The sequence below is a fragment of the Nycticebus coucang genome, chromosome 20 (genome assembly GCF_027406575.1).
Source record: "Nycticebus coucang isolate mNycCou1 chromosome 20, mNycCou1.pri, whole genome shotgun sequence".
NCBI classification, from domain to species: domain Eukaryota; kingdom Metazoa; phylum Chordata; class Mammalia; order Primates; family Lorisidae; genus Nycticebus; species Nycticebus coucang.
Genome location: NC_069799.1, coordinates 56,554,580 through 56,579,161, shown reverse-complemented (window position 1 = coordinate 56,579,161; position 24,582 = coordinate 56,554,580). Strand labels below are relative to the sequence as shown.

Here is a 24,582-nt window from a genome sequence, read left to right as displayed (position 1 = left end):
ATACTAGTCACCTACCGGAACCTAGAATGGAAAGTTAGAAGTAGGAATATTTGGGATGGGAACTCTATCCTAATGGGCCCATGGATAGATTTGAGGGCATCTTAAAATTCCTCAAATAATAAGTAAAACTTCATAGAAAAAAATATATATATTTTGGGGGAAAGAGTTCTACAGGTTTTAGGGGTCAAGGGGGTCAATGATTTTTGGAAGGATTAAAAGGAACTTGACTTATTGTTGCAACCATAAAAAGGAATGATAACAAGGCATGTGAACAAGGTTGATGGACATCAAATTTTACACCAAGATTTATAAATAAAACATTAGAAATGAAGAAGTGGTGGTAATCATGTGATTACCTCAAAAGACACAGAAAACATATGTGACATTCACCCCCCCCATTTATAAAAATTCTCAGAAAATCAGCAATAGAGGGAAACTTTCTTAACCCAATAAACAGTATTTGCTAAATACTAAAGGGAGAACCACAGATAAAGTCAACAACTGAACAGTTTCCCCGTGAGATTAAGAGAAGGCAAGAATATTTGCCCTCACTGCTCTATTCCACAATTATCATGGAGACCTAGCCAGTGCAGTAAGAGAAACGAGAAGCATAAAACTTGGGGGAAAAAAATTGTCTTTGGATGGAAGGAATAAGATTGTGTACATAGAAAAATATCTCAGGGAATATATACCTTCCCCCCCACAACATCTGAAATCCAGCCAAAAACTAAAACACAACTATTAGACCGTCGATTTGTTAAAAAAAAAAAAAAAAGAAAACTCCCATAACTCTATAAGGTAATACTAACAATAATTGAAATTTTAAAAATACCACCCACAGTACCATCAAAAACAAAATACTTAAGGATGAACTTAACAAATACATGCATTTGAAATCTATCACACCTGCTACGAGAAATTTTGTTTTGTTTTTTTAGAGATGGGATTTCACTCTGTCACCTATGCTAGAAGTCCTGGGCTCAAGCAATCCTTCTGCCTCAGACTCTCAAGTAGCTAGAACTACAGGCGCACACCACAATTACCTGGCCAATTTTTTTATCTTTATTTTTTGTGGAGACAGGGTCTCACGGTGTTTTCTAGGCTGGTCTCAAACTCTAGCCTCAAAGTGATCCTCCCCCAAGCCTCCCAAAGTTTTAGGATTAGAAGCATGAGTTAACGCACACAGTAAAATTTTAAAAACTGAAATAAATGGAGATGCATATTATGTTACAAATTGGAAGACTCTATGGCTAACATAGATGCTAATTCTCTCCTAATTATCTATAAATTCAGTCAAATTCCAAGTAAAACCCCAGCAAGCTGATTCTGAACTGTACATGAACATGCCAAGGACATACAAAAGCCAAAACAATCTTTTAAAAGGTAGAGGATTTACACTATGTGATTTCAAGACTTTCTACGAAGATACAGTAATCAAAACCTTGTGGCGTTGCTATAAAGGCAGAACAATCGAATATAGTTCAGAAATATACCCTTACACCCATATAGTAAATTGGTGTTTGACTAAGGCAACAAAACAATTCAATAGGCAAAGGAAATGCTCGTCTAGAAATGGTGCTGGAGCAATCATTTACATAGAAGGAAATTTATCTCGTATCATACACAAACATTAATTTGAGCTGATTACAGACCTAAACATCCTTGAAGGCAGAATGTTTTTCTTTTTTCTTTCTTTTTTCCTACTGATGCCTAAGGGAGTTAGAATGGTGCAGGACACACAGCTGGTGCAAAATAAATATTTTGTTGAATAACAGTGCTATGCACTAAAAACAAAGAAACAAAAAGCCACAGTAAAAAAATACGGGAAGGGAACTGTTGGGATAGAAAATGATCAGGAAAATGTTCCTTTGAGGGCAAAAACATGTAAATGGGAACCTGAAAAGCACAGTGTAAATGTTTAGGAGATGAAAATTCCAAGGAGAGAGCACAGATCGTACCAAAGTGAGAGGAGGCTGCTGAGAACGGCTCTTAAGTGGGGATGGAATAGTGTGAAAAATGTGGGGCGGCGCCTGTGGCTCAGTGAGTAGGGCGCCGGCCCCATATGCCGAGGGTGGCAGGTTCAAACCCAGCCCCGGCCAAACTGCAACAAAAAAATAGCCGGGCGTCGTGGCGGGCGCCTGTAGTCCCAGCTGCTCGGGAGGCTGAGGCAAGAGAATCGCGTAAGCCCAAGAGTAGAGGTTGCTGTGAGCCATGTGATGCCACGGCACTCTACCGAGGGCCATAAAGTGAGACTCTGTCTCTACAAAAAAAAAAAAAAAAAAAGAAAAATGTGGCAGCCAGACCATTCCAAGTCTTAAAGCTTCACAGCGTTCCTTAAAGAACTCTAATCAGCAGAGGGATAAAATATAGCTTGTGATTTTGTAAGATCACCTTGACCACCATGTGAAGAACAGCTTAGAAAACATAAGGTAAGAGGGCAGACGCGATGGCTCAGGCCTGTAACCCTAGCACTCTAGGAGGCTGAGGCAGGTGGATTGCTTGAGCTCACGAGTTCGAGACCACGCTGAGCAAACATCAAGATCCCATCTCTACTAAAAATAGAAAAACTGAGGCAAGAGGATCGCTCGAGCCCAAGAGTTGGAGGTTGCTGTGAGCTATGACACCACAGCACTCTATCCAGGGCCACAGCTTAGGAAGCAGGACACCAGTTAGGTGGAGTCTGTAGCCAGCCAGGTGAGAGATGAGGGCTCAGAACAATGTCTCAGAGGAGCTTACACTCCCTAGCTGTGATTTCCATTTTGTGATTTTTTTACTATTTAATTGCTTCTTTCTTTCACAGATATTCTTCTTGAGGGCAAGGATTATGTATGTTTCACTTACACCTGCTCTCCAACCGATTACAAGAATATACTATGTCAAGGGCCAGAAGTCAGAGTCTGATGGGATGCAGTAGATGAGACGGAAGCTATGCAAGGGAGAAGAGCCAACCTCTTAAAAATAGCAAATATAAAAGGAGCAGAGATAGCACTGAAGCATACGAGGCAGATTAAAATCACTAAACGCACGGAAAATGGGCCTGGTCTTATTTACTAACATTGAAATGCAGGCTACTGCCTGAAACATAAGAAATGCAAATGATACAATTCGATGCTTCATATAGTAAGTCCACTTGTGGAATTAATACTCAGTTACAATTCTGGAAAGGCTTAAATAAACACAAATAAGAAAGGCTGACCCGTGGCGGTAAGATAAGGCTGGGACTTCTGGTGCTGACATGAGGGATAATCATCCCCCACTTCACTCTTCCCTTCCCCAGAGAAACTGATACTCACCCCTGCAATATTATTTGGTCTGATGTAGAATAACACTGCTTAATTTTTATGTATAGAAACACAATAATACATGAGAGATGCTTTGAAGGGAGATGCTACATAAATGTAAGACATATGTCTTCAGGTGGTAACAACTGTATTTACAGACATGCCTCTGGAATAAAAAAAAAAAAATTAAATCTGGAATCTCAGCACTGCCAGCATTTCTCCCAGGGCAAAAAATACATTTAGTGTCCTGTTAAATCAAAGGAAGTCCACTGCAAACAGTGGCATGCGTTACCAGCTGGCGTTAACACAGATTGATGCACACGTTCAATCACGCCGGACTTGGCATTGGGCCTCCTGAAATTTATACCGTGGAACGAGAACGTTTTATGTGTTGCAACTTCCCACCCCCTTTAAGGCAATAACTCACCAGGTAGAAATATAATTCACTTAGCATTTTAAAAATCCACGCTTAAAGCATTTTCTGGGGCAAAAGATTCACTGAAGTAGAATATATAAAATGGAACTTGTTAAAAAATGTCATGTAGGAGACTTGACGGGAGTCGTTTTTGATTATCGACTAAGACCACAGGAATCAAAGGACATAATATATGATTTTTTTTGTGAAACATGGCAAAAAGAAATATTAGCACAGAAATAAAATGTAAGAACAGGCGATAAAAGCCAAGTAAAAATTCAAAGTTGAGTACAAATAGTCTGTTCCCTACATTTTCTTTATTTTTCATATAAAGTTAAGGCACATATACGGGATCACTGCAATCTGTCGTCTAATGATAACTTATGCCATTTTATTGGCTCAGTATTGATATCCTGGTGGGTATACTATTGGGAGGAAAACTTATTTTTGAAGTTGAAAGATCTGAAGTGTGGATTCTGCCAATAATAAGTCACGAAAATAACGTAGCTTTAGGCAAGTCACAAGCTCCTTCGGTTCCACCATCTTTAAAAAAGAGGCCAGAGAGTTCTTGGCTACGTTACGGAACTGAGATTTAAGTGTATGAAACCTTTCTGTAAATTATGATATTCTGCATAAACACCTAGGAATTTATGGAATTCTATCTAGCTTAAAATTAATCTCCAGTGACCAACTGACAAATTCAATTTTGTGTGTGTACAAGTGGCACAATTTACAATTCCATTGTCACTTACTGCTGTATCTATTCAGCAAAAAGAGAGCAAAGATCATAAAAAAGTGAGAGAAGGCTGCTGAGAACATAGTTACAGGATTGAGGCAGAGAAAACTGATTCTGATAACAATATACAGCTGGGTTAGGGCAGGTACTTAGGATGGAGAGCACAGACTGAGGAAAAAGGGAAAAAAAGGAAAAGAAACTTACTTATTACGACTTTGAAATCTGACTACTCTAGATATGGTGAATAACTACATTAAATCCTTTTTTAAGGAAAGAGTTAAAAGATTTCGTTGATAGCGAAACCAGCTTGTCCAACTCCAGAACAGACTTTACAACTCTGGAAAAAATCATCACAATGAAATGAGCAGGCTCACAGAAGGTAACAGGAGGCACAGTGAGAAATCAGTTAGCAAACAGTGCAGCCACTTGCAGAGTGGGAGATGGTGACACGGGACGCAGAAGGGAGTCTCATCAGTTCGGGCAAACGCTAGGCTAAGGACAAGTTAACAGTCACTCGAAGGGCGTCAAAAAGAAAGGAATGAATGATGGGTGACTACCTGAGTAACTGAACGAAACAACCAAGCAAATGACAGCCCCACCCAAGAGCCAGCCACCGAGATTCCTAGATAGAAGAAGCAGGTGACCTGCTCCCAGACTCAATATAAAACTCACAGAGGGACCGGAGATGGGGAGAAATCCCTCGACTTTCATTATAAACCTAGTCGGAGGGGCTGCCTGCTGGTTCTCTTCCCCACCCTAGTACCAGCCATGTATACCCCCATCTTCTCCACCCCTTTTATCCTCTCTTTTCCTTTCTGACACCTCTGATGTGCCTCAGTTTCACACAAGGATAACTCAGAGCCTTTCTTTCATCCTCAGGGTATACCAACCTGTCACACCGTGCAAGGTGAGACCTTGACGTCTGGATCCGCCCTGTCATCCTCTCTCACCAGCCTCTCAGCAACCAGCTGCCTCTTCCCTTTCAAAAGGGTGCAGCTGAGGTGACCTCTATGCTCAGACTGTTTCAGAAGAGCTCAGATTTCAGAAAACCGGCCTCTCAATAGTCACAGTTTATTAGTATAAGCGAGAGCATGTGCGTGTGCTGGGAGTGTGTGCACGCGTGCGTTTAACTAACACAAAGCAGGTGTTCTCATTCCTGACACAGGGCGAAAATGCTTTACATCAGCGGTTCTCAGCCTGTGGGTCGCGACCCCTTTGCTCCATTTGTAACAAGGCAGCAATTAGGAAGGTTGAGAACCACTGCTTTACGTGATTGTCCGCTTGGTCCTCACAATGATCCTACTGTGGCTGTTATCACCCTCGTTTCACTCAAGACATACAAGGTAAAATAACTTGTCCAAAGTCACAGGACGAGGAGGAACTGAAAATCCAACGAAGACGAGACAATTTCTATACTCTTTACATTACAAACATGTTTTAAACCTCTGGATACAATAACTGGGACCCAATTGACAGAGTGACAATTACAGAAAAGACAAACGAGACGACTGGAATCAACCAGCGACTTAACTGACCAAACAAAACTTTTTTTTTTTTCCCAGTTATTGGCCAGGGCTGGGTTTGAACCCTCCACCTCCGGCATATGGGGCCAGCATCCTACTCCTTTGAGCCACAGGCGCCGCCCCAAACAAAACTCTTTCTTAACTGAGAGGCAGGCAAAAAGGAAATCTAGTTTCCAGGAGAGAAAGGATTTTTCTCCAGTTTCTCAGTGTCCACAGGGAAAGGATGAAGAGATATAACAAAGATCTTAGATTGGTCTATACAGTTTTCCTTAATTCTGTTCATCCTGGAGAATACAACTGGGAGGAAATTCTTAATTCAGGACGTCACTTGGTCCCTGAATGGGATTGATATTGGCTCCTACCCTCCCCAAGTGTGCCAGAAAGAATACATACGCTTCTCATGGTTACCGTAGTAAATGGCAATTAATCACCGGCATGTAAAGCAGGACACTAAGACAGCTAGCCCGAGGGGCTGACAATTAAGTTCACAAACGCATCCCAGAAAAAGTGCTTTGAAGGTGGACTAGGTGCTGGGGTTGGTGCTCAGCTTCCCAAGGGGAGCACTTTGAAGGCGACCACAGTGATACGCAACAAGGAGTTACGTAGCACTTTTTCTAGGATGAGTTCGCGAACTTCACTGTCAACCTTGCATATTCCATAGGCTGCTTAGATTGGCGCAGATCCTGTTCTGGTGTCTGACACATTGGCTTTGATGCACACCCAGCTAAGCAATGGGATTTTCTTCTCTTTTCCAAAGACAATTATTTGGACAACACTTACTGAAGGGTTCCATCAATGTCTAGTAGTCAGAAATGATTCAACAAAGAACAAGTAATGGAAACCAGGGAGCCCTTAGGAATCAGAGCCACGCAAAACAAAATCTTCTGCTCACAGGACAACACCCTCTCATCTGCAAGTAAAAAAATGCAAAAGCGGAAAAGAATACTCTCACAACCGCTGGGTGTAGCTGGCTCTCAGCTCTGAGATCATCTTTACGCTGTTTTTCTCTGTAGGTATCTACCTTTGCTGAGGGTTATCAAGATATCTCTGCCCTTATTTTCTCTTCTACCAATCTGGTCTTTTATCTTCTCTACCAATTAATTCTTCCATGACCTAATAGGAAATATACACGCAAGGTTGGGGTGAAACTACAGTCAGTCAGTCATCTGGCTGCTTCTTTGGAGAGATTAGATGCTGGCTGAAAATACTGGCCAAAAAGAGACTTTGAATTTAGGCAGGCTCGGGAGGAGATTTCAAGTCTGTCTATTACGCTGCCAAGCCCTGAAAGAATTAATGGCAGAAGTTAGGAAAAAAAGAGAGTAGCCACAGGTGCTGCCGTCAAAGGAGTAGGGTGCTAGCCCCATATGCCGGAGGTGGCAGGTTCAAACCCAGCCCTGGCCAGAAACTGCAAACAAAAAAAAGAAGGTAGCCTCAATCCTCCTCACAGAGGATGCATCTCTCCTCTGAAACAAAGGCATTCCAAACCTCTAGAAATGCAGGACTATGGTCTCAACCAGGAGAATGCTGACACAGCCCCTGACCCCTGACGTGGCCACCAATGCTTGCCTGGGAGCCAGCCCTACCCCCACACAGCCTCCATCCTTCTGGCTTCTGTATGTAGGAGCCAAAGGCTTCATGGTTCAATGGTTCATCCCCTACAGTCAAATCCAAGAGGGTCACATCCAACTGGTGGCTTTAAACGTATGCTGCTAATGCCCATAATTTTCTATGCACCCAGACTTCTCTTCTGAATTCCAAGTTCCAGTATCTCATTGCTTTCTCAATTAGATATCTGGATGGCATCTCAAACTTAAGATATCCCAAACTCAGCAAACGGTAGTCTCCTCTCCCTGCCCCATCTTCTCAATCTACTCTGCTGGGAATCTTCCAAGACCAAAACCCCAGTGTGAACCTGACTCTTTTACCACCTCATTTAAACCGTCACCAGTCCTGCCCTGGAAACAGATCCAGTAGGTGAATACCACTCCCTTTTGGAGGGAGCTGGCACTTACTCCCACCTGGATTGTTACTACAATCGCCACTCTCCATTCCCACCTATGCCCTCTACCGCAATCAGCTTATTTTATTTTATTTTATTTATTTATTTTTGAAACAGAGTCTCACTCAGTTGCCCTGGGTAGAATACCATGGCATCCTAGCTCACAGCAACCTCAAACTCTTGGGCTCAAGCGATCCTCTTGCCTCAGTCTCCCGAGTAGCTGGGACTCCAGGAGCCACAACAACACCTGGCTAGTTTTTTTTCTATTTCAGTAGAGACATGGTCTTGCTCTTGTTCAGGGTGGTCTCAAACTCCTGAGCTTAATCAATCCACCTGCCTTAGCCTCCCAGCGCGCTGGGATTAAGGTGTGAGCCACTGTGCCTGGCTCCGGTCAGTTGTTTTCAGCAGCCAAAGAGCATCTTTGAAAAATAAGTCAGGTCATGCCACGCCTTTGCTCCAAACCCTTCAAATTCTTCCTCGTTTATATCAGTTTCCTATTGCTACGTAACAAATGACACCAGCAGTGGCTTGAAACCACAGGAATCTATTAGCTTACAGCTCCAGATTTCACAGAACCTGAATCTTATGGAGCTAAAATCAAGGATCTGATACGGCTGAATATTCTCTGGAGACTTAGGGGAAAGTCCCACTTCCCTTCTTATGCAGCTTATGGAGTTCACCCGCACCCCTCGGATCCTGGCCCCTTCCCCGCGAGACTCCAGGCTCCTGCATCTGTCAGCGTTTCTTCAACTGCCACCTCTGTCCCCCTTCCTCCTCTTATAAGGACCCTTGTGATTATGCTGGGCTCACCTGGATAATCCAGAATAATCTCCCCATCTCAAGAGTGTACATCACATCAGCCAAGTCTCTTCCTCACGTAAGATAACAAATAATATGTGGTGATTAGGACAGGGCCATTTAAGGCAGCAGTTCTCAACCTGTGGGTCATGACCCCTTTTTAACAATGAAAATACATCGCAGCATTAGGAAGGTTGAGAACCACTGTCTTAAGGGGAGTCCATGTCATTCAGAGTGATCACCAAAGTTCAGACAATGACCAACAGTTCTCGTGTGAACAACCCCCCACTACCCAGCTCAGCTCAACTCTTGTAACTTCCCCCCTTGCTCACTCTGTTCCAGCTACACGAGTCTTCTGCTGTTCCTCAAAACACAAGCCATTCCCAAGACCTGCATACTTGCTGTCCCCTCTACCAGCCGAGCCCCCTCCCTCCTTGAGGTGATGAAAAGGCGGCACCTTGAGTGAGGCTTCCTCTGGTCGCCCCTACGGAAGCCCTGCCGGCACACTCTTCCTAAGCCTTTTACCACCCTGTGTACATTCATTCTCGTTTATCCGCCCCCACTCTTTCTTCTCATCCCTACTCCAAGATAGGATGTCAGCTGCTTAAGGGGTGTTCTGTCTCTCGTCATGATCCTCAGCAAATACATGACAAAGGACTCAATAAACAGTTGTTGAAGAAGTAAATTCTACATTATTGGAAAAGGAAGTTCCTTGGACTCCAGACCTGGCCTAAAGTAGGAACTTAATAAAAATCTGAATGAATCAATGAATAAAGGAATGGAAAACTGGCAGACCCAACTCACATCTCATTTTCTATAGGTATGGGCACTCATATGAAAGTAAGAGCATTACTGTTCAAGAAGAAGATACAACCGTTTAAATAATTTATTCAAGAATGCATACAACAGGAAAGTAATGCAACTGTGTAGTAAAACTCCTACCAAGGCCCCAGACTTTTATTTTGCTGTTGTAACAAATGAGTAAAATCTGACAAGTTGGAACTCTTCTGGAGTCCCTTGCTTGGCTGAAATACTTATACCAATGAATTCTGGATTCATTTTGAAAGGAAATTCACAGAAATCGCAAAAGCATTTATCTTGTACATTCATATATGCAAAAAACATATATACAGAGGAGAGATCACCATTCACACTTTACAATGCGCCCAGGAGCAACCTGCAGCCAGTGGCTGCTGCAGGGACAGTTATAATAAGCTTCAAGTACATCAGGCCCCGGCACTGCTCATCAGCCAGCCAGAAGCAGCCTCCAGATAGTCACCTTCAGGACTGGGTACATGGACAAACAAAAGCCATTGCTAAAGTGGTGCGTGTTTACTAGGGGGAAAGAATCACAGGGACAACGCACCTGGCTGGGAATGGAACGGTGGGATGGCAATTCGCTTTGCAGAGGCCATCTCAGCTGCAATTGCAAAGAGTTATTTCCGCCTTGCTCATACATGTGCACCGGAAAATCCCACCATGTAACTGACCATGCTCTTGCCCCTTTGGGAGGTGTTGTGTTTTGTTCAAACTTGAAAACCACATTTCTAGGATTCCTCTCACTGGCCTGTAAGTGGGAGTACACCAGTCAGGTGCACTGAACTGTCAATCCACATCTCACCTCTGGGACTCACTAGCTGTGTTCCTGCAGAAACGTCACCAGCCCGCTCCACGCCTCAGGTTCCTCACCTCTAAAAAGTCTGCTTACAAGTCTTATGACAATTACAGGTGATACTACTGGGAAAAAGCTCATCGGAATGCCTTGCACACAAAGCCTTAATATGCAGTAGCTATTGTTACAATAGGTATTAGTGTATTATATTATTCTTAACTTCAAAAAAAAAAAAAAACCACTGTTCAAAGATATAAACAATGCATTTCTTTTCATCTTGAGCTTAGATTTGTAACACAGACTCTTAAAGGTTTATCATTTATTTCCAACTAAGTGTCTGCCTGTAATTAGGAAAAACGGCCACCAGGTAGATATTAAAACTAAGCTTTTCCACATATGGCCAGCAAAAGTCAAGCCATTTAAAGCCTTTATCTTTAATTCTACTCCTAAATAAAACACACACAGACACAATTAATTAGCAGAGAGCTGTTTAACCGAAATGTCAAACAAATATGACTACAAGAAGTACTTAAACAGGATAGTGAAATGAGTAAGATTTAAAAATATATATGAACAGGCATGCTTAGGTACACTAGGTTTTTTGTAACAGATGAGTAGCTGTTAAAATAATTGTTTAATATGATATCCTACAATGCCTCATTGTTAAATCAAGGAAATAAAATAAAACAACAAAATACATATTCATTTTCTTGTTTCTACTCAGCAACCCCAACCCAGGATGCATGTCAATAGTATTAAGTGGGTTTTATCAGATTACACAAGAACTCGTCTCACCCATAGAAATCTTGATTCAGCAGGTTGGGGAGGTATTTATAGTCTGCAAAAGTGCTCTCCAAGAATTACTAACGCTAACATTCATGGTTAACAATTACCACCACACAAAAATCTTCCCTTAGACAAGAATTTTTTTGCCCTGAAAATTGTTGCAAAAACATTTTCTTGCTGCTATACTTGAACTTCAATGAAGAGGAGGTGCTCAGTTACTCCTCAGCTCTTAGATGTCATAAAATAACCACCCCCAGCCTTTTACACCAACAAAGGAACTATACAAGAGATGGGAAAAGTGTAGGTGCAACTTGACCTCTGCTCCGTGCCATCACACGAGTGTTCCCCTTAACACTGGTCTGCCTGCCACAACTCTCTGTGCTGGTAGGATTTTTGTGCACCTGTGCTCTCCTACAGGGCAATGATGGCCACAAGTCAAACTCTGCCTGCTCGTAACCTCCTTAACCTCTCGCTACCCAAAGCCTTCGTCACATTCATTCATTCACTACGTGTTCTTCGCACCCCTACCACATGCCTGGCACACGCTGAGTACGGGGCTTAGCAGGGAACAAATAGAAAAGCCCCCTGCTTCATGGTGCTTGCCCCCTAATTCATAATAACTGGCCTCTTTTCAACTACCAGACTCATTTGAGAACAGGGGGCTAAATGTGTGTGTGTGTTTTTTAATTACAGTCTTTTAGAGCAAAGATGCAAAAAAAAAAAAAAATTGCAAAATAAACCACGCCACTCAAAGAACAGAAGAAATTAGAGGATACAGAAAGTCTGGGTACATGTATAGCATGGAATATTATGCAGCCTTAAAGAAAGATAGAGACTTTACCTCTTTCATGTTTACATGGATGGAGCTGGAGCATATTCTTCTTAGCAAAGTATCTCAGGAACGGAAGAAAAAGTATCCAATGTACTCAGCCCTACTATGAAGCTAATTTATAGCTTTCACACGAAGGCTATAACCCAACTATAGCACAAGAATATGGGGAAAGGGCCAAGGGAGGGGAAGGGAGGGGGGAGGTTAGGGTGGAGGGAAGGCAATGGGTGGGGCCACACCTACGGTGCATCTTAGAATGGGTACAGGCGAAACTTACTAAATGCAGAATACAAATGTCCACATACGATAACTAAGAAAATGCCATGAAGGCTATGTTGAACAGTTTGATGAGACTATTTCAGATTGTATATGAAACCAGCACATTGGACCCCTTGATTGCACTAATGTACACAGCTATGATTTAACAATAAAAAACAAATAAATAAATAAAAAGAAAAGAAAGTCTGCACAAGAAAAAGATGAGGGACCTCACGAACCTTTAGCAGCAGCATGAAACAGAAATAGAAACATTCGTCTGGAGTTTATTTACGAGGGGGGCCCAGAAGCCCTCCCTGGGCCATGAGGATGACCAGGCAGAGAACTGAGATTCAGCTGCCGGGAGCAGGCCCAAGGAGCCCCAGCAAGAGCACATTTAACAACTGCCAGGGAGAGAGACGAGATCAGAAGAGGACCAACCACATGCATATCTGCAAAAGGTATTTTTAAGCAGCCATAACAAATACTCTTACTGGTAAATGTTTTTAAGGGTAAATTAAAAAAAATAAATTGATGCTTTGTCTTCTGTATTAACCTGAATAAAGTTGAAACACATTCTTCTTAGTGAAGTATCACAAGAATGGAAATGCAAGTATCCAATGTACTAAATGCCGAAGTGAAGTCAAAAGATGATCTAATATACGCCACATAAGAGAAAAACTCAATTCAATTCAAGATGGGGGGAGGGGGAAGAGGTGACAGGTGAAGAGGGAGGAGGGGGGATTGGTGTGCTCCCACTGAACGGGCACAGTGTAAGGATATACGGCACAGCTCTTGGGTGCAGAACACAACTGCAAGAGGGACTCGACCTAGCAAATGCAAACCTAGTTGTTTGTACCCGCACGTTAACCTGAAATTTTAAAAAAGAAAGAAGTATCAAAAAAGTAAAAAAGATTGGTGGCACCCGTAGCTCAGTGGATAGGGCGCTGGCTACCTACACTGGGGCTGGTGGGTTCAAACCCACCCTGGGCCTACTAAACAATGACAACTACAACAAAAAAAATAGCCGGGCATTGTGGTGGGTGCCTGTAGTCCCAGCTACTTGAGAGGCTGAGGCAAGAGAATCGCGTAAGCCAAGAGCCGGAGGTTGCTGTGAGCTGTGACACCACAGTACTCTACCCAGGGCGACGGCTTGAGACTCGGTAATGCTTTGATAAGGGTTATTACTAACCCAACCAGGACCCAGAGAGCTCGCCTAGCTAGCAAACAATGAGGAGCCATGGATAAGCCGTTCACTACTAAACCCAGCCTCTTTCTACTACTACATCATGCAGGGAGCTGAGTCATCTTTCATCAGCAGATTCTGAGACTCTGGACTTATCGGCACAGAACCTGGATCGAGGGAAGGTGAAAAACCTCACAGCTGACCTCTAATCAATGACAAATGATCTTAAAACAATCAGAATTGGGTGTCTAGGTAGAAAGTATGAGAAGAAGGAAGCGAGAGATGGTTTAGAATTGAAACACTGGATAATCATTACTAATTAAACCCAGAGCTAAGTTCATTCTGTGGCAACCTTACCTAGTTCGGGGGGCAGAACAGTCAGACGGTTCCCCTGAATGTGGAGTTCCTTAAGCTGGGTGAGCTCCCCGATTTCCTTAGGCAGCCCGATCAGGTCATTATCCCTCAGGCTGAGCTAAACACAAGAAAACAAGGAGTTGTCAAAACACTTTCACACCAAAAGGCGCTCCCCAGAAACTCCCAGCCTATTCTATGCCCACTTTTCTTCCAATGCCCTCAATCTTTCCCCTTTAGTTACAAGTGTCTGCAGACAAACAAGAGACAGTATCAGGAGTAGGGCTTTATTCCTGCAAAACAAACCTTACTCCTGCTCAAATTGACTTGATTCTACTCTTACAAGGGCTGGAGAAGTGAATTGATTTTCTAAGAATTTAGATAAATTACTTACTATCTGCAACTTTGTAAGCTTCCCAATATCTGGCGGCAGGATTTCAAAATCGTTGTCACTTAGATAGAGTGCGCGCAGGGTGGCTGCAAATTAAACAGCGATGTATAAACAGGGTGGCATGGAACCCAACCATTTGAGGTCTGATCAATACCGGGAGTCAGCTTTGATTAATAACCCCGGCATGGTGAAAAGCCCGTGACATACCTAGGACTCCCAATAATAACAAGCAGGTGAAACCTAGATTTACCGGCTTACTGTGTGGCTGGGGTGTCCAGGACAGACACAATTAGCAACTGTGGGCACCTAACGCAGTTTTCAGCACGGAGTTTCAAAGCATTTTCAAAAAAGACAGCTATTTTTCTCTATGACTTCTGATTCGCATATATTACTCCATTTGCATTCAAAGGAAAACAAAGAAAACCACCAGTCCCACTTCTATTGATACCGAGAGCAAAAAGGCTCTTTCATGGAAACTGAGCCCTGTAAAAAAAGGACTTTTCTTATGTAAATAGAGCTGTATTAAAAATAAATATAAGGCTTTTAGCGATAAAGGCTTTAACTACAGTTCATGAGTTCCACAATCAGACTAATTATTATCACTTCTTTCTATAGCGTTAGGACAAAAAATAAATGAAGACAAAGGGGCTAAAACAATGACATGAAATTAACAGAGTAAAACCTAAAGCAAGCACATCAGTTATCTGAAACTGATTCGCAGTATTACAGGATGATAGTACGATCCCAAACTACTAAGAGCTTTAAAATCTTAAAGGCACCTTTTTATCTTCAATCAAAAAGGGGGAGTGTAATTAGAAGCATGTTTTATTTAATTTGTTTACAGGTATTTAACGACATTCTCATGTTTTAAAATTGCCAAGGACTAAATGATAACGTAACAAAAACAATTTCGCCCATGGCCCAAATTAAGTATTTTACCATTGGTTTCATGCGCTTGAGAAAGTCTGAGAGAGACACTGTGCCCAACGTTAAAAAAATGAAATTTTAAAGACTAGCTCAGAAAAATTCAGATTTTCTGGATGCCATTAATGTTACCATTTAGAGAAGTAAAATATTCATTTACTGGAAGCAAACTTTTTCCTAAATATTTTACGAGTCCCTAGAAAATCATCTTTTTTCTCATTTTTAGGAGCACCTGCAGAAAGACATTTGTTTGCATTAAAAGGATAAGGTGGGTTCACCTGTGGCTAATAATTCCTTAATGTTTGACTATGTAGTGTACAAATACACCAACAAGAATATTATTTAAAATTAAAATGAGAATTCTGGCTAGCAATTTAAAAAATTCTGTCAGTGGTTTATTAATGAATATTTTCATAAATAATTGATTGGAATATGTTGGGCAAATATCCTACAAAGAATTAACAGCAACATGGGAAGATACAATTTTGTTTTTTCTTTTCAGCATGCTTTTTAAAAAGAAAGTCAAGTCTCTTAGCTAAATGTGAGACTTGATCTAATTTAGGTACATAATCTCTCTCAGAAAGTTAATATGACATTAAGTCGACTTCAGCCCAGAGGTGTCACGTAACTATATATCAAATATACATACGGCTGAGCTATGAAGAAATATTCAAAGGCAATCTGTGAAGAAAAAAATACGTATGTCCAGTAATTTCTCTTGGAGTTCGGGCCCTGGCAAATAAATTTGACTCTTAGAACATCTAAAACCATGTTAAGGAGATTTATAGAATTAAAAGTTTCTCACTAAGGTAGAAGAAGTTCCCAGGCAGAGAATTTTCACTTAAGTTGTTGTAGGTCAAGTCCAGAACCTCTAGAGCTGGTAGAGACCCAAATCCTCGTGGCAACGTGTTCAGCCTGTTCATGCTGTTGTTGAGGAGAGAAAAATCCAAGTCATTATCCAAAAACCGCATTTTTATACACCATACTAAGAGTGCTGAGAAAATGCTGGAAATTGGTCGCACAGTAACGTGAGTATCCTTAACACCACCGAATTACATACTACAAAACTGTGAAGATAGCAAATTTCATGTTACACCTACTTTACCACAATGGAAAAATTTAAAAAGTTATGCAGCTGACCCTTGAACAACATGGTTTAAACCACATGTCCACTTCTCTGTGGACTTTTTTTTTCTTTCTTTCTTTTTTTATTAAATCATAGCTGTGTACATTAATGCAATCGTGGGGTACAATGTGCTGGTTTTATATACAATTTGAAATATTTTCATCAAACTGGTTAACACAGTCTTCACAGCATTTTCTTTTTTTCTCTGCCACCCTCAGACAGTGAGACCAACCCCCTTCTCTTCCTCAGCCTACTTGACCTGAAGACGGTGAGGAGAAAGACCTTAAGAAGACTCACCTCCACTTAAAGAACAGTAAATACATTTTCTTATTTATGTTTTTCTTCATGCCATTTTTTCTCTAGCCTACTTTATTCTAAGAATACAGTCTAAAATACATATAACATACAAAAATATTTGTTCATCAACTGTTATGTTATTGGTAAGGATTCCAGCCAACGGTAAGCTGTTACTAATTAAGTTTTGGGGGAGTTGAAAGTTTTATGTGGATTTTAGAGTGCTCTAGAGATCAGCGTCCCTAACCTGCCCAGTAGATCAAGGGTCTATAGAAGACGTGTTCTTCTCTCTCTCCCCAATGAAGTCGAAAGGAATTGTAGCAGCCCATGTAGCCTATGGCTGGGAGGAGTGAGAGTTGTAAGAAATACCTGTATAGCTCAATAATGGAACACCTTGGTGGAAAGGGCATGGAGAGGGATTTAGCTCTCTATCAAGCACGAGAGCTCGTGAGATGAGAGCAGTGAGTGGTGAATTGGCAGTCTCTACGCCTGTGGTCTTGAGAGGCATGAGATCACCCTTATATTAGGCTGGAGGGGCAGGCAGTCGGAGCATGCGCATTCTATCATGGACTTGCTTACTCTGACTCTGTCTCCTCTCCTGCCTGCAGAACGCCAGCACGGCATCTCTCTGCTGAAGATCACTAAGCTCTGCTAAAGGCTAAGATCTATCTTTCTAAGAAGACTGCTTTTCTCTCTCTAAGACACTCTCTCTCTCTAGCTAAAGTAGATAGCCCTCAGGCACCTAAGAGACCTGAGCAAGGTAACTTAGTCGTCCGCGTCCAGAACCTAGTTAAGCCGGGCAGAGACCTGGCCAGTCCTGGGCCCTGACAAGTGGTGTCAGAAGTGAGATGTGATAAGGAATTTTTTTCTATTACTATCTTTCATCCTTTTCTTTAAGATCCTCATTTTTCTTAATGCAGTTCTCTTTGAGCATACTTAAAAGCCAATTAAAAAAATTTACTGGAAGTTGACAGCTATTAAAAGGTGGAAGGGGCTGTGATGCTAAAAATCATTCTGAGCATCGATTCTTTTCTTAACAGACACAATCCCGTCCACTCCTAGCAGGCACAGGAAATAGCTATCAGCAGAGGGGGAAACCAAGAGAGAAAAGTAGATTTCCACCCCTGGGGGAGAAAAAGCCCCAGACTGACTTTACACTCAGCAAAAGGACCTCGTGGACTATTTACTGCAGTGATAACAATGATTACACAGATTCCATGAACCCACATTTGTGAAGCGTATTTATTTCACTTTTCACTAACACAATCTTGTAATACAGGCAAGAGAGAGCTTGTAATTACTTCTGTGCTGAGATGAGAAAACGGCCTAAGAGAGGTTAAGGACTGAGGACTTCTGACTGCCACTGAAGGTGTTCAGGTGTCCGACAGCGTCTTGAAACTCCCAGAAGCCAAAGCAACTCCTAACCCCTGGATTCTGTTAGGATTCTGAGCAAAGTGAAAGAAAATCAGAACTAGAAAGAAAGGTACAGACACACACACGAGTTGCTGTCTTTAAATACTGCTTTAAGTTCTCTATTTTTGAAGATTGCTGACACTTAAAAGCTTTTCTTTCCAAATACAGAAATATACTTTTGCACTAGCAGGTATGGGAAATCCATGGTTAGAGAGCCTGAGAGGGAAGAGGCATTTCATTTAAGGAATGGACACTCCCCCCAATTTCCAGCCTAGAGCAAGCACCAGCCTCTCTAGTTCCCGGCGACAAGAATCTACCTGAACTGCACGTTCTTTTTACCTCTGAGTGATAAAGCAATACCTACAACATGTGAGAACACAGGCAAGTCCCCGGGGTAGCTGACAGTAGTAACAGCAGTCAGCCGGCTAACCTGGCAGGAGGGCAGAAAGCCCTTACTCAGACAAATGCTTCATGAAGTCCAGAAGAACTGCGAGTTACAGCCCCAGCTATGAAGGAGGTGAGGAGCTGCGGAGATGCCCGGCTCTTTCTCCGGACATCAGCCCACGAGCTGGTGAGCCGGCCGCGTCTCTCTCTGCAGAATGGAAGATGGATTCTGCTGGCTCCCTCACGAGGGGTGCTAAGGTCCGTCTCTCCTTACCCACCTCTCCACGTGTGTTCTCAAGGCTACACTCTGACAGCAGGAATGCTCCAGGTTTCCAGGAGAGGTTACAGTGAGGCAGTGAAAGAGTGGAGCTGGAAAGTGTGACACAGCAAGGTGACAAGTCCAGCTCCACCCTGCTAGCTGGGTGACCTTGGCAAAGTTATTCAGCTTCTCTGAGATCCAATTTCCTTAACTGCAAAAAGAGGCTAACAATCCTTTCAGGGCAGCATTACTGGAGGCTGAGGGACAAAGCACCTAACACCTTCCATGGCTCCCAGGGGGTGTCTCGAGAAACGAGAGCAAGTGCAACAATTATCTCAAAGGGTTCGAGAGAATTTTGAGTCACCCCTAAATAGGCAAGCTTGCCTTAGGAGACGGCCATTTTAGATAGTCAGAACTAAAAAAAATTGTAAAAGAATTTGGATAACTGTATATAATTTTCTTTTTTGAGACAGGATCTCACCCTATCCCATGGGCTAGAGTATCATGACATCACCCTAGCTCACAGCAACCTCAAACTCCAAGGCTCAGGCGATCCTCTTGCCTCAGCCTCCCAAGTAGCTGGGACTATAGGTGCCAGCCACAACACTCAGCTAGTTTTTCTGTTTTTAGTAGAGATAGGGTCTTACTCTTGCTCAGGCTGGTCTTGAATTCCTGAGCTCCCAGAGTGCTGGGTTAAAGGTGTGAGCTACCATGCCTGGCCTACAATTATATTTCAAAGGGTTTGAGAGAAATTTCGAGTCAGCCCCAAGCAGGCAAGCTTGTCTAGGAGAAGGCCAGTCTGGATGGCATGAAGTAGTGAGTGGGGTTTATCTGCTTGTGCTACACCAGCTTAATCTCCAATCACTTCACGTGTTTAAACAAGAAGCTGCTTAGCACTCAACTTTGCCAAACAGTATAAATTCTTTCGTTTCCACGTGAAGATTTTCCAAATATGTATTAGAAACTAATGCCTGTATATGATGGAGAAGTGTATAAAACCAGATCAGTGTTTTTCAACCTTTTTAATCTCACTGCACACTTAAACCTACAGTTAACCTTCCACGGCACATTTTCATTATGTTGATCAAAAAAGAGTGGAAGAAAAAAGAATATACTTACTGTGCTTTGAACTCCTTTCAAAAATGATTTAATTAATGATCTTTAAAAATTGTTGCAGCGTGCCTTAGCTCCTCTCACGGAACGCTGGCTAAAAATCACTGAACTAGAGAATCTAAGGCGACTGGGCCTCCTTTTTCCTTCTCTTCTTCAAAAGCACAGGGAGGCCTGTACTAATGCCTCCCCTTTGGAGCATTTTGTTCTCTACAGGTAATCTGCTTCCACAAAATCTTCCTGGCTCTAAATACTAATTTTTCTCACAACCACAGTGAGACTACTCACTTAGCCAAAACAAACAAATACATAAATATATAAATACATCAAAATCCGTTAATATTACACACAGTACTTAAGGATTATCATGAGATAATCTCAAGCAACAAACTAGGTCAAAAAAGGTATGCCCAAATAATTCGGCGTGGTGTTCCCAGAAATAATTACAAAGATGAGAATCTACATGGGTTTACGATTTTTGGAAAATATAAAATAAACCATATTTAAGGAATTAAGAACATAATCTTGTATTTATTCAGGGAACCGAAAATGCTTTCGGGTCTTACAGTCATTAGAATAAATAGCAAATATTCGATGAAACTTCAAAAGCAAGTTCTGGCTGAGTTTGCCTTTGGGATCATGCACATGGGTAGCCTGACATCTCTGCTTCGCGGTCTCCTATGTATATATTTTTATTCTGGCCACTTATTCTAAGGAGCCCTTGCTATAACCTGCCTCAAACCTGCCTAACTGTGCATGTATGTGTAACTCTTGACAACATACATGTACAGTACATACATCTGAGGACAGGTGTACCCTTTATCGCAAACCATCTGAATTCCTTTCCCAAAGAATTCAAAATTTTATCCACACTTTTGACAAGCCCATCTATGTAGCTATGTTATTAAATATAGAAAGCTTCATACGGTCAACAAAACACGGAGAGGCCAGAATGCAAACAACTCCAAAGAGAACAAGAAGGCAGCTAAGAGGCATTCCAAAAAAGTTTACAACTTTGTCCTAAACTGAACCAAACCTGGATTCATTATCTTCTTCCCAAACCTGTCTCCATCTGTATTTTCATTTCAGCCGCCCGACACAGAAATCTTGATGTCACCCCATCCCATCAGTTACTGTCCGGTCGATTCTACCTCCTACACATTTTTCATATAAAATCCTTCCCTGGCCCCCACTGTCACTGTCCTAGTTCCCTTGGAAGACAAATCCAGAACTCTTACTGGTGTCCTGACCTTGCACCTCCCTCCCTCTCTCCACGCTCTTCTCCACACTGATCTTTCGTATGAAAACCGGACCTCCCTTCACACCCAGGGCTCTGCTGTGCACATTTTCAGCGGCCAGTAGGATAAAACAGGAGCTCCGTAATTTACTTAGCACACAAGGCCTCTCGTTAGCACTCTCTCTGCCACAGCTATAAACATTTACTTGGTCAAAGGGGGTTTTCCCAACTGTAACACAAGTTCCGTAGGGGCTGATGGCCAGTACCTAGAACAGTGTCTGGCACAGCTGGGAACCAAGTCCCATTAAAGGAACAGCAGACATTCACAATTCCCTGCCTAGTCTTGCTTCTTACCTTAATGTTCCTTGCCTCACACTTTACACTGAACAAGGTCAAAAACCTTATAATTCCCAGAAAATGCAGAGCTCCAAGCTAATGTCATTCTCTCAACCTGAGATGCCATCCTGTGACTTGTAAGTCTGAGAAATTCTTTCTCATGCATCAAGTCTTGGCTCAAAGGCTACCCCGTGTGTGTGTCCTCCTGAGAACCTCACCTGTAGGCTCAGGTGCTGCTATAATATCAGCGACCCAATAGGCTGTTCCTGCTCATGGACAGCTAGCCTACCCCATACTCAAGGCCAAGGACCAACCATGACTTACACTGTTGATGCCCAATGCCAGCAAGGTTTCTAACATAGAAATAAACAAAAAAAATACACAAAACAATGTTGATGATGGTAATAGGTAACACTTGGCATGGACCAGGAGCTATTCCTAGTGAAATACACAAATAATGCATATCACTCATTTAATAAATGAAGAAATTAACAAGAAGACTTATATGTGTATATATATGTATGTATATATAGTTTTAACTTCTTTCTTAAATACCAATTGAATATTAGAACTTAATAATCTTGAAAACCAAGATATATAGGTAGAACCCTTTCTTTTCCACTTTGCCAGATGGGTAAACCGTCTCCCAATTTGTAGGGAGAAATAAAACTTATCTACAGTGATGTTTCGCCCTCCTTTAAACTCCTCTTTCCTCAGGCATTAGAAAAAAGGATGTTCCTGGTTCTTACAAAGATGATCTCTTGATCTCTTAGCCAGGGCAAACTTCAAATAAAAGCATCTGACTATTGTCCCTGTGGAAGGAATGGACTAAAATATCACTTCATGAATGGGAGACTTTTTTTCACGATGGCTTCCTATTAAATTGACAAATACCTGGCCAGCTTCAACTGCAACTCCACGTACATCACCAACTTAACTAGAACACTTAGCAGCCACAATTTAATGAATATATTACTTTGCACGGACAATAACGCACGTGTGGGAAGTTTCTTCTGGGAATGAAGCTATGGGAATGAAGATGGACTTCAGAAGCCACCAAACAAGGTCAGAAGACCCCAGTTGGGGTCTCAGCGTCTGTTGGATAATATGTGGACCCAGAACAATGGCTTCTCCCCTCGGCTTGGCCACTGACCTCGAGAGCAGATCACTTAACCCCTTGGAAAGGGGTTGGCTTTCTCTTTCTGAAATTAAAGCACTAAAGCCTGCCCTTCATACCCCACAAATGGTGAGAGGGCCAAACGCCAGCACAAAGACTTTTAAAACCCACAAAGCAATAGAGGAAGGTAAGGTATTAGGATGATTCACTGCTCCTTGGTTCTGCAAACTCAGCTGAATCAAAACTCTTCACCTCTGCATAAGTCAGACACAGGATTATAAACTCAACTCCATAATAGAATCGGAAGAAGGAAAGAGGCAATCTTAGGCAATATATCCTCCCCTCCGGGGGGGGTGAAAAAAAAAGGCGCTTTGCAAACTTGTTCTATTTAACAACACAGAGAAAAATCGACCCTATTACAACTTGTTTGAACAGTTAATGCCGTGCAAATCAGTCCCTCCTCGGTCAACATAACTGAAATAAAATTGAACTGGAAACAAAATACAGTAAAAAAACTCCCTGACTGTGCCAACAATTAGCTTCTCAATTAGCTCTCAGATAGATAAGCACTAATGTAGGCCATTGAAAGGAAATATTAAAACAATAAAACTTTTTTTTAAAACATAAAACATAAAAAGAAATTAGAAATCCGCTTCTCCCCTGCGATGACAGCAATGGAGCCCGCTCTCAGACACACCCCATGCCTCCCTCCGCTCTCTTCCCTCTGCAGAGACTCACCCGAGGTTCAGGTGTTTCAGTTTTTGAAGGCTGCTGATCTGCGTGGGGAGCTCCTCAATCTGGTTATTAAAAAAGTTGAGCACTTCCAGATTCTTCAGTTCTGCTATGTTCGGTGGCACAGCTAGGGAAACAAGAATGCTGAACGTGAATCCAGAAACCTCCCTCCTAGCAAGGAATGCCAGCAACACGTTTTGTTTTTCTTTCCAAGAAAAGAGAAGCTATGGAGTGCGATAGGACCATCTGATTCACATACAGATCTGAACTTGAGTTTTCCGTAGTACATGTCCACCAAGCGGAAGGAGTAATGCCGCTTCTTGGACAATTAGGAAAATGTTTTGCATAGTTTGGTTCAAATGGACCATGAGGAGGGCGGCAGTAAGTTAAAGGGGCAAGAGAGAACACAGACAGCCATCAATGCGGATACTCCCAGGCAGACAGCTCGCAGTTGTCATAGAATGTCTAATAAGTGCAACTGTTTTCTTTCCTTTTGGTTTCTGGGCTTCTCCACCCTCAGGACAAATCCAAACGCCTTCTCGAGTGACAGGACGTCCAAGCTGCTTAATCCCAAATCTGAGGCACTGTCCTCTCTCAACATTGCATGAAATCACAACCACTTAAGCTCAACCTTAAATGATGAAATATTCGACCTGCCTTGTTTGTGATTTTGGCCTCTGGAGAAATATACCTTGATCAATACAGGTACACACACACATACACAAAGGTTACATCAGATTAGCAACAGATCAATATACTGTTATTATATAGAAATACAAAAAGCCAACTCAGTGGCATGCTCTGAATACTGGTATGTAGATCAAAAGTGAAAATAAACCACTGGGGACGCCAAAAGTTCCTCCTTCCCTAGAGTGTGTGCCAGTAAATTAGAAAGCCAAAGGCATCTTCATCTCAAAAGTAAGAACTCTAAAACCAGCGGTGGACTCTTGGTAGCTTGTAATTTGTCCATCTCATTTGCTATTCAATCTTTCTACAACATTTCCTTGTACATGGTTCATGCCAACTCTAATGCCAAGACTGCCCGGGTAACTAAGAACATTGACCAAGGCCTTGAGTGTGACACAAGAGAATGCGATGTTCCATACAGCAGTGACATTTACTTCCCATCCCACTTGCTTCCTCCAGGGGAGCCCCAGGAGGCTGGGAAAACCCGCTGCCTGTAGTCAGAACCAGGAATACCTGTGCTTAGAACCTCTACAAAGAAAGGTATGTGGAAAATGCCAAACATACACCCAAAATATTTAAGGAGACAGCCTTTCCAAGAACTCCAGAAGACAGCATCCAGGGAACCAAAAGTAAAAAGGACAGGCACACTGCTCATGACAGTTCTGAGTCATAATTTTCAGCTTTCTGAAATGTCTACGGCAGGGTTTCCAACCTTTTTTATCTCACAGCACTTTTGAACCTCCAGTTAAACTTCTGTGGCACACTTAAATTATGTTGATCAAAAAAAAAAAGAAAGGAATA

General features: G+C 42.1%; 1 protein-coding gene across 2 annotated transcripts in view; it reads right to left on the bottom strand.

The window, feature by feature from the left end:
* RSU1 (Ras suppressor protein 1) overlaps positions 1-24,582 on the bottom strand; it is a 193,780-nt gene that overhangs the window by 126,884 nt on the left and 42,314 nt on the right. For both annotated transcript variants that reach the window (XM_053572367.1, XM_053572366.1), the window contains exons 4-7: positions 23,101-23,221; positions 15,892-16,010; positions 14,166-14,248; positions 13,778-13,892 (exon numbers count right to left, since the gene is read on the bottom strand). In XM_053572367.1, the coding sequence (XP_053428342.1) occupies positions 13,778-13,892; positions 14,166-14,248; positions 15,892-16,010; positions 23,101-23,221 (438 nt within the window). The remainder of the gene's footprint in view (positions 1-13,777; positions 13,893-14,165; positions 14,249-15,891; positions 16,011-23,100; positions 23,222-24,582) is intronic.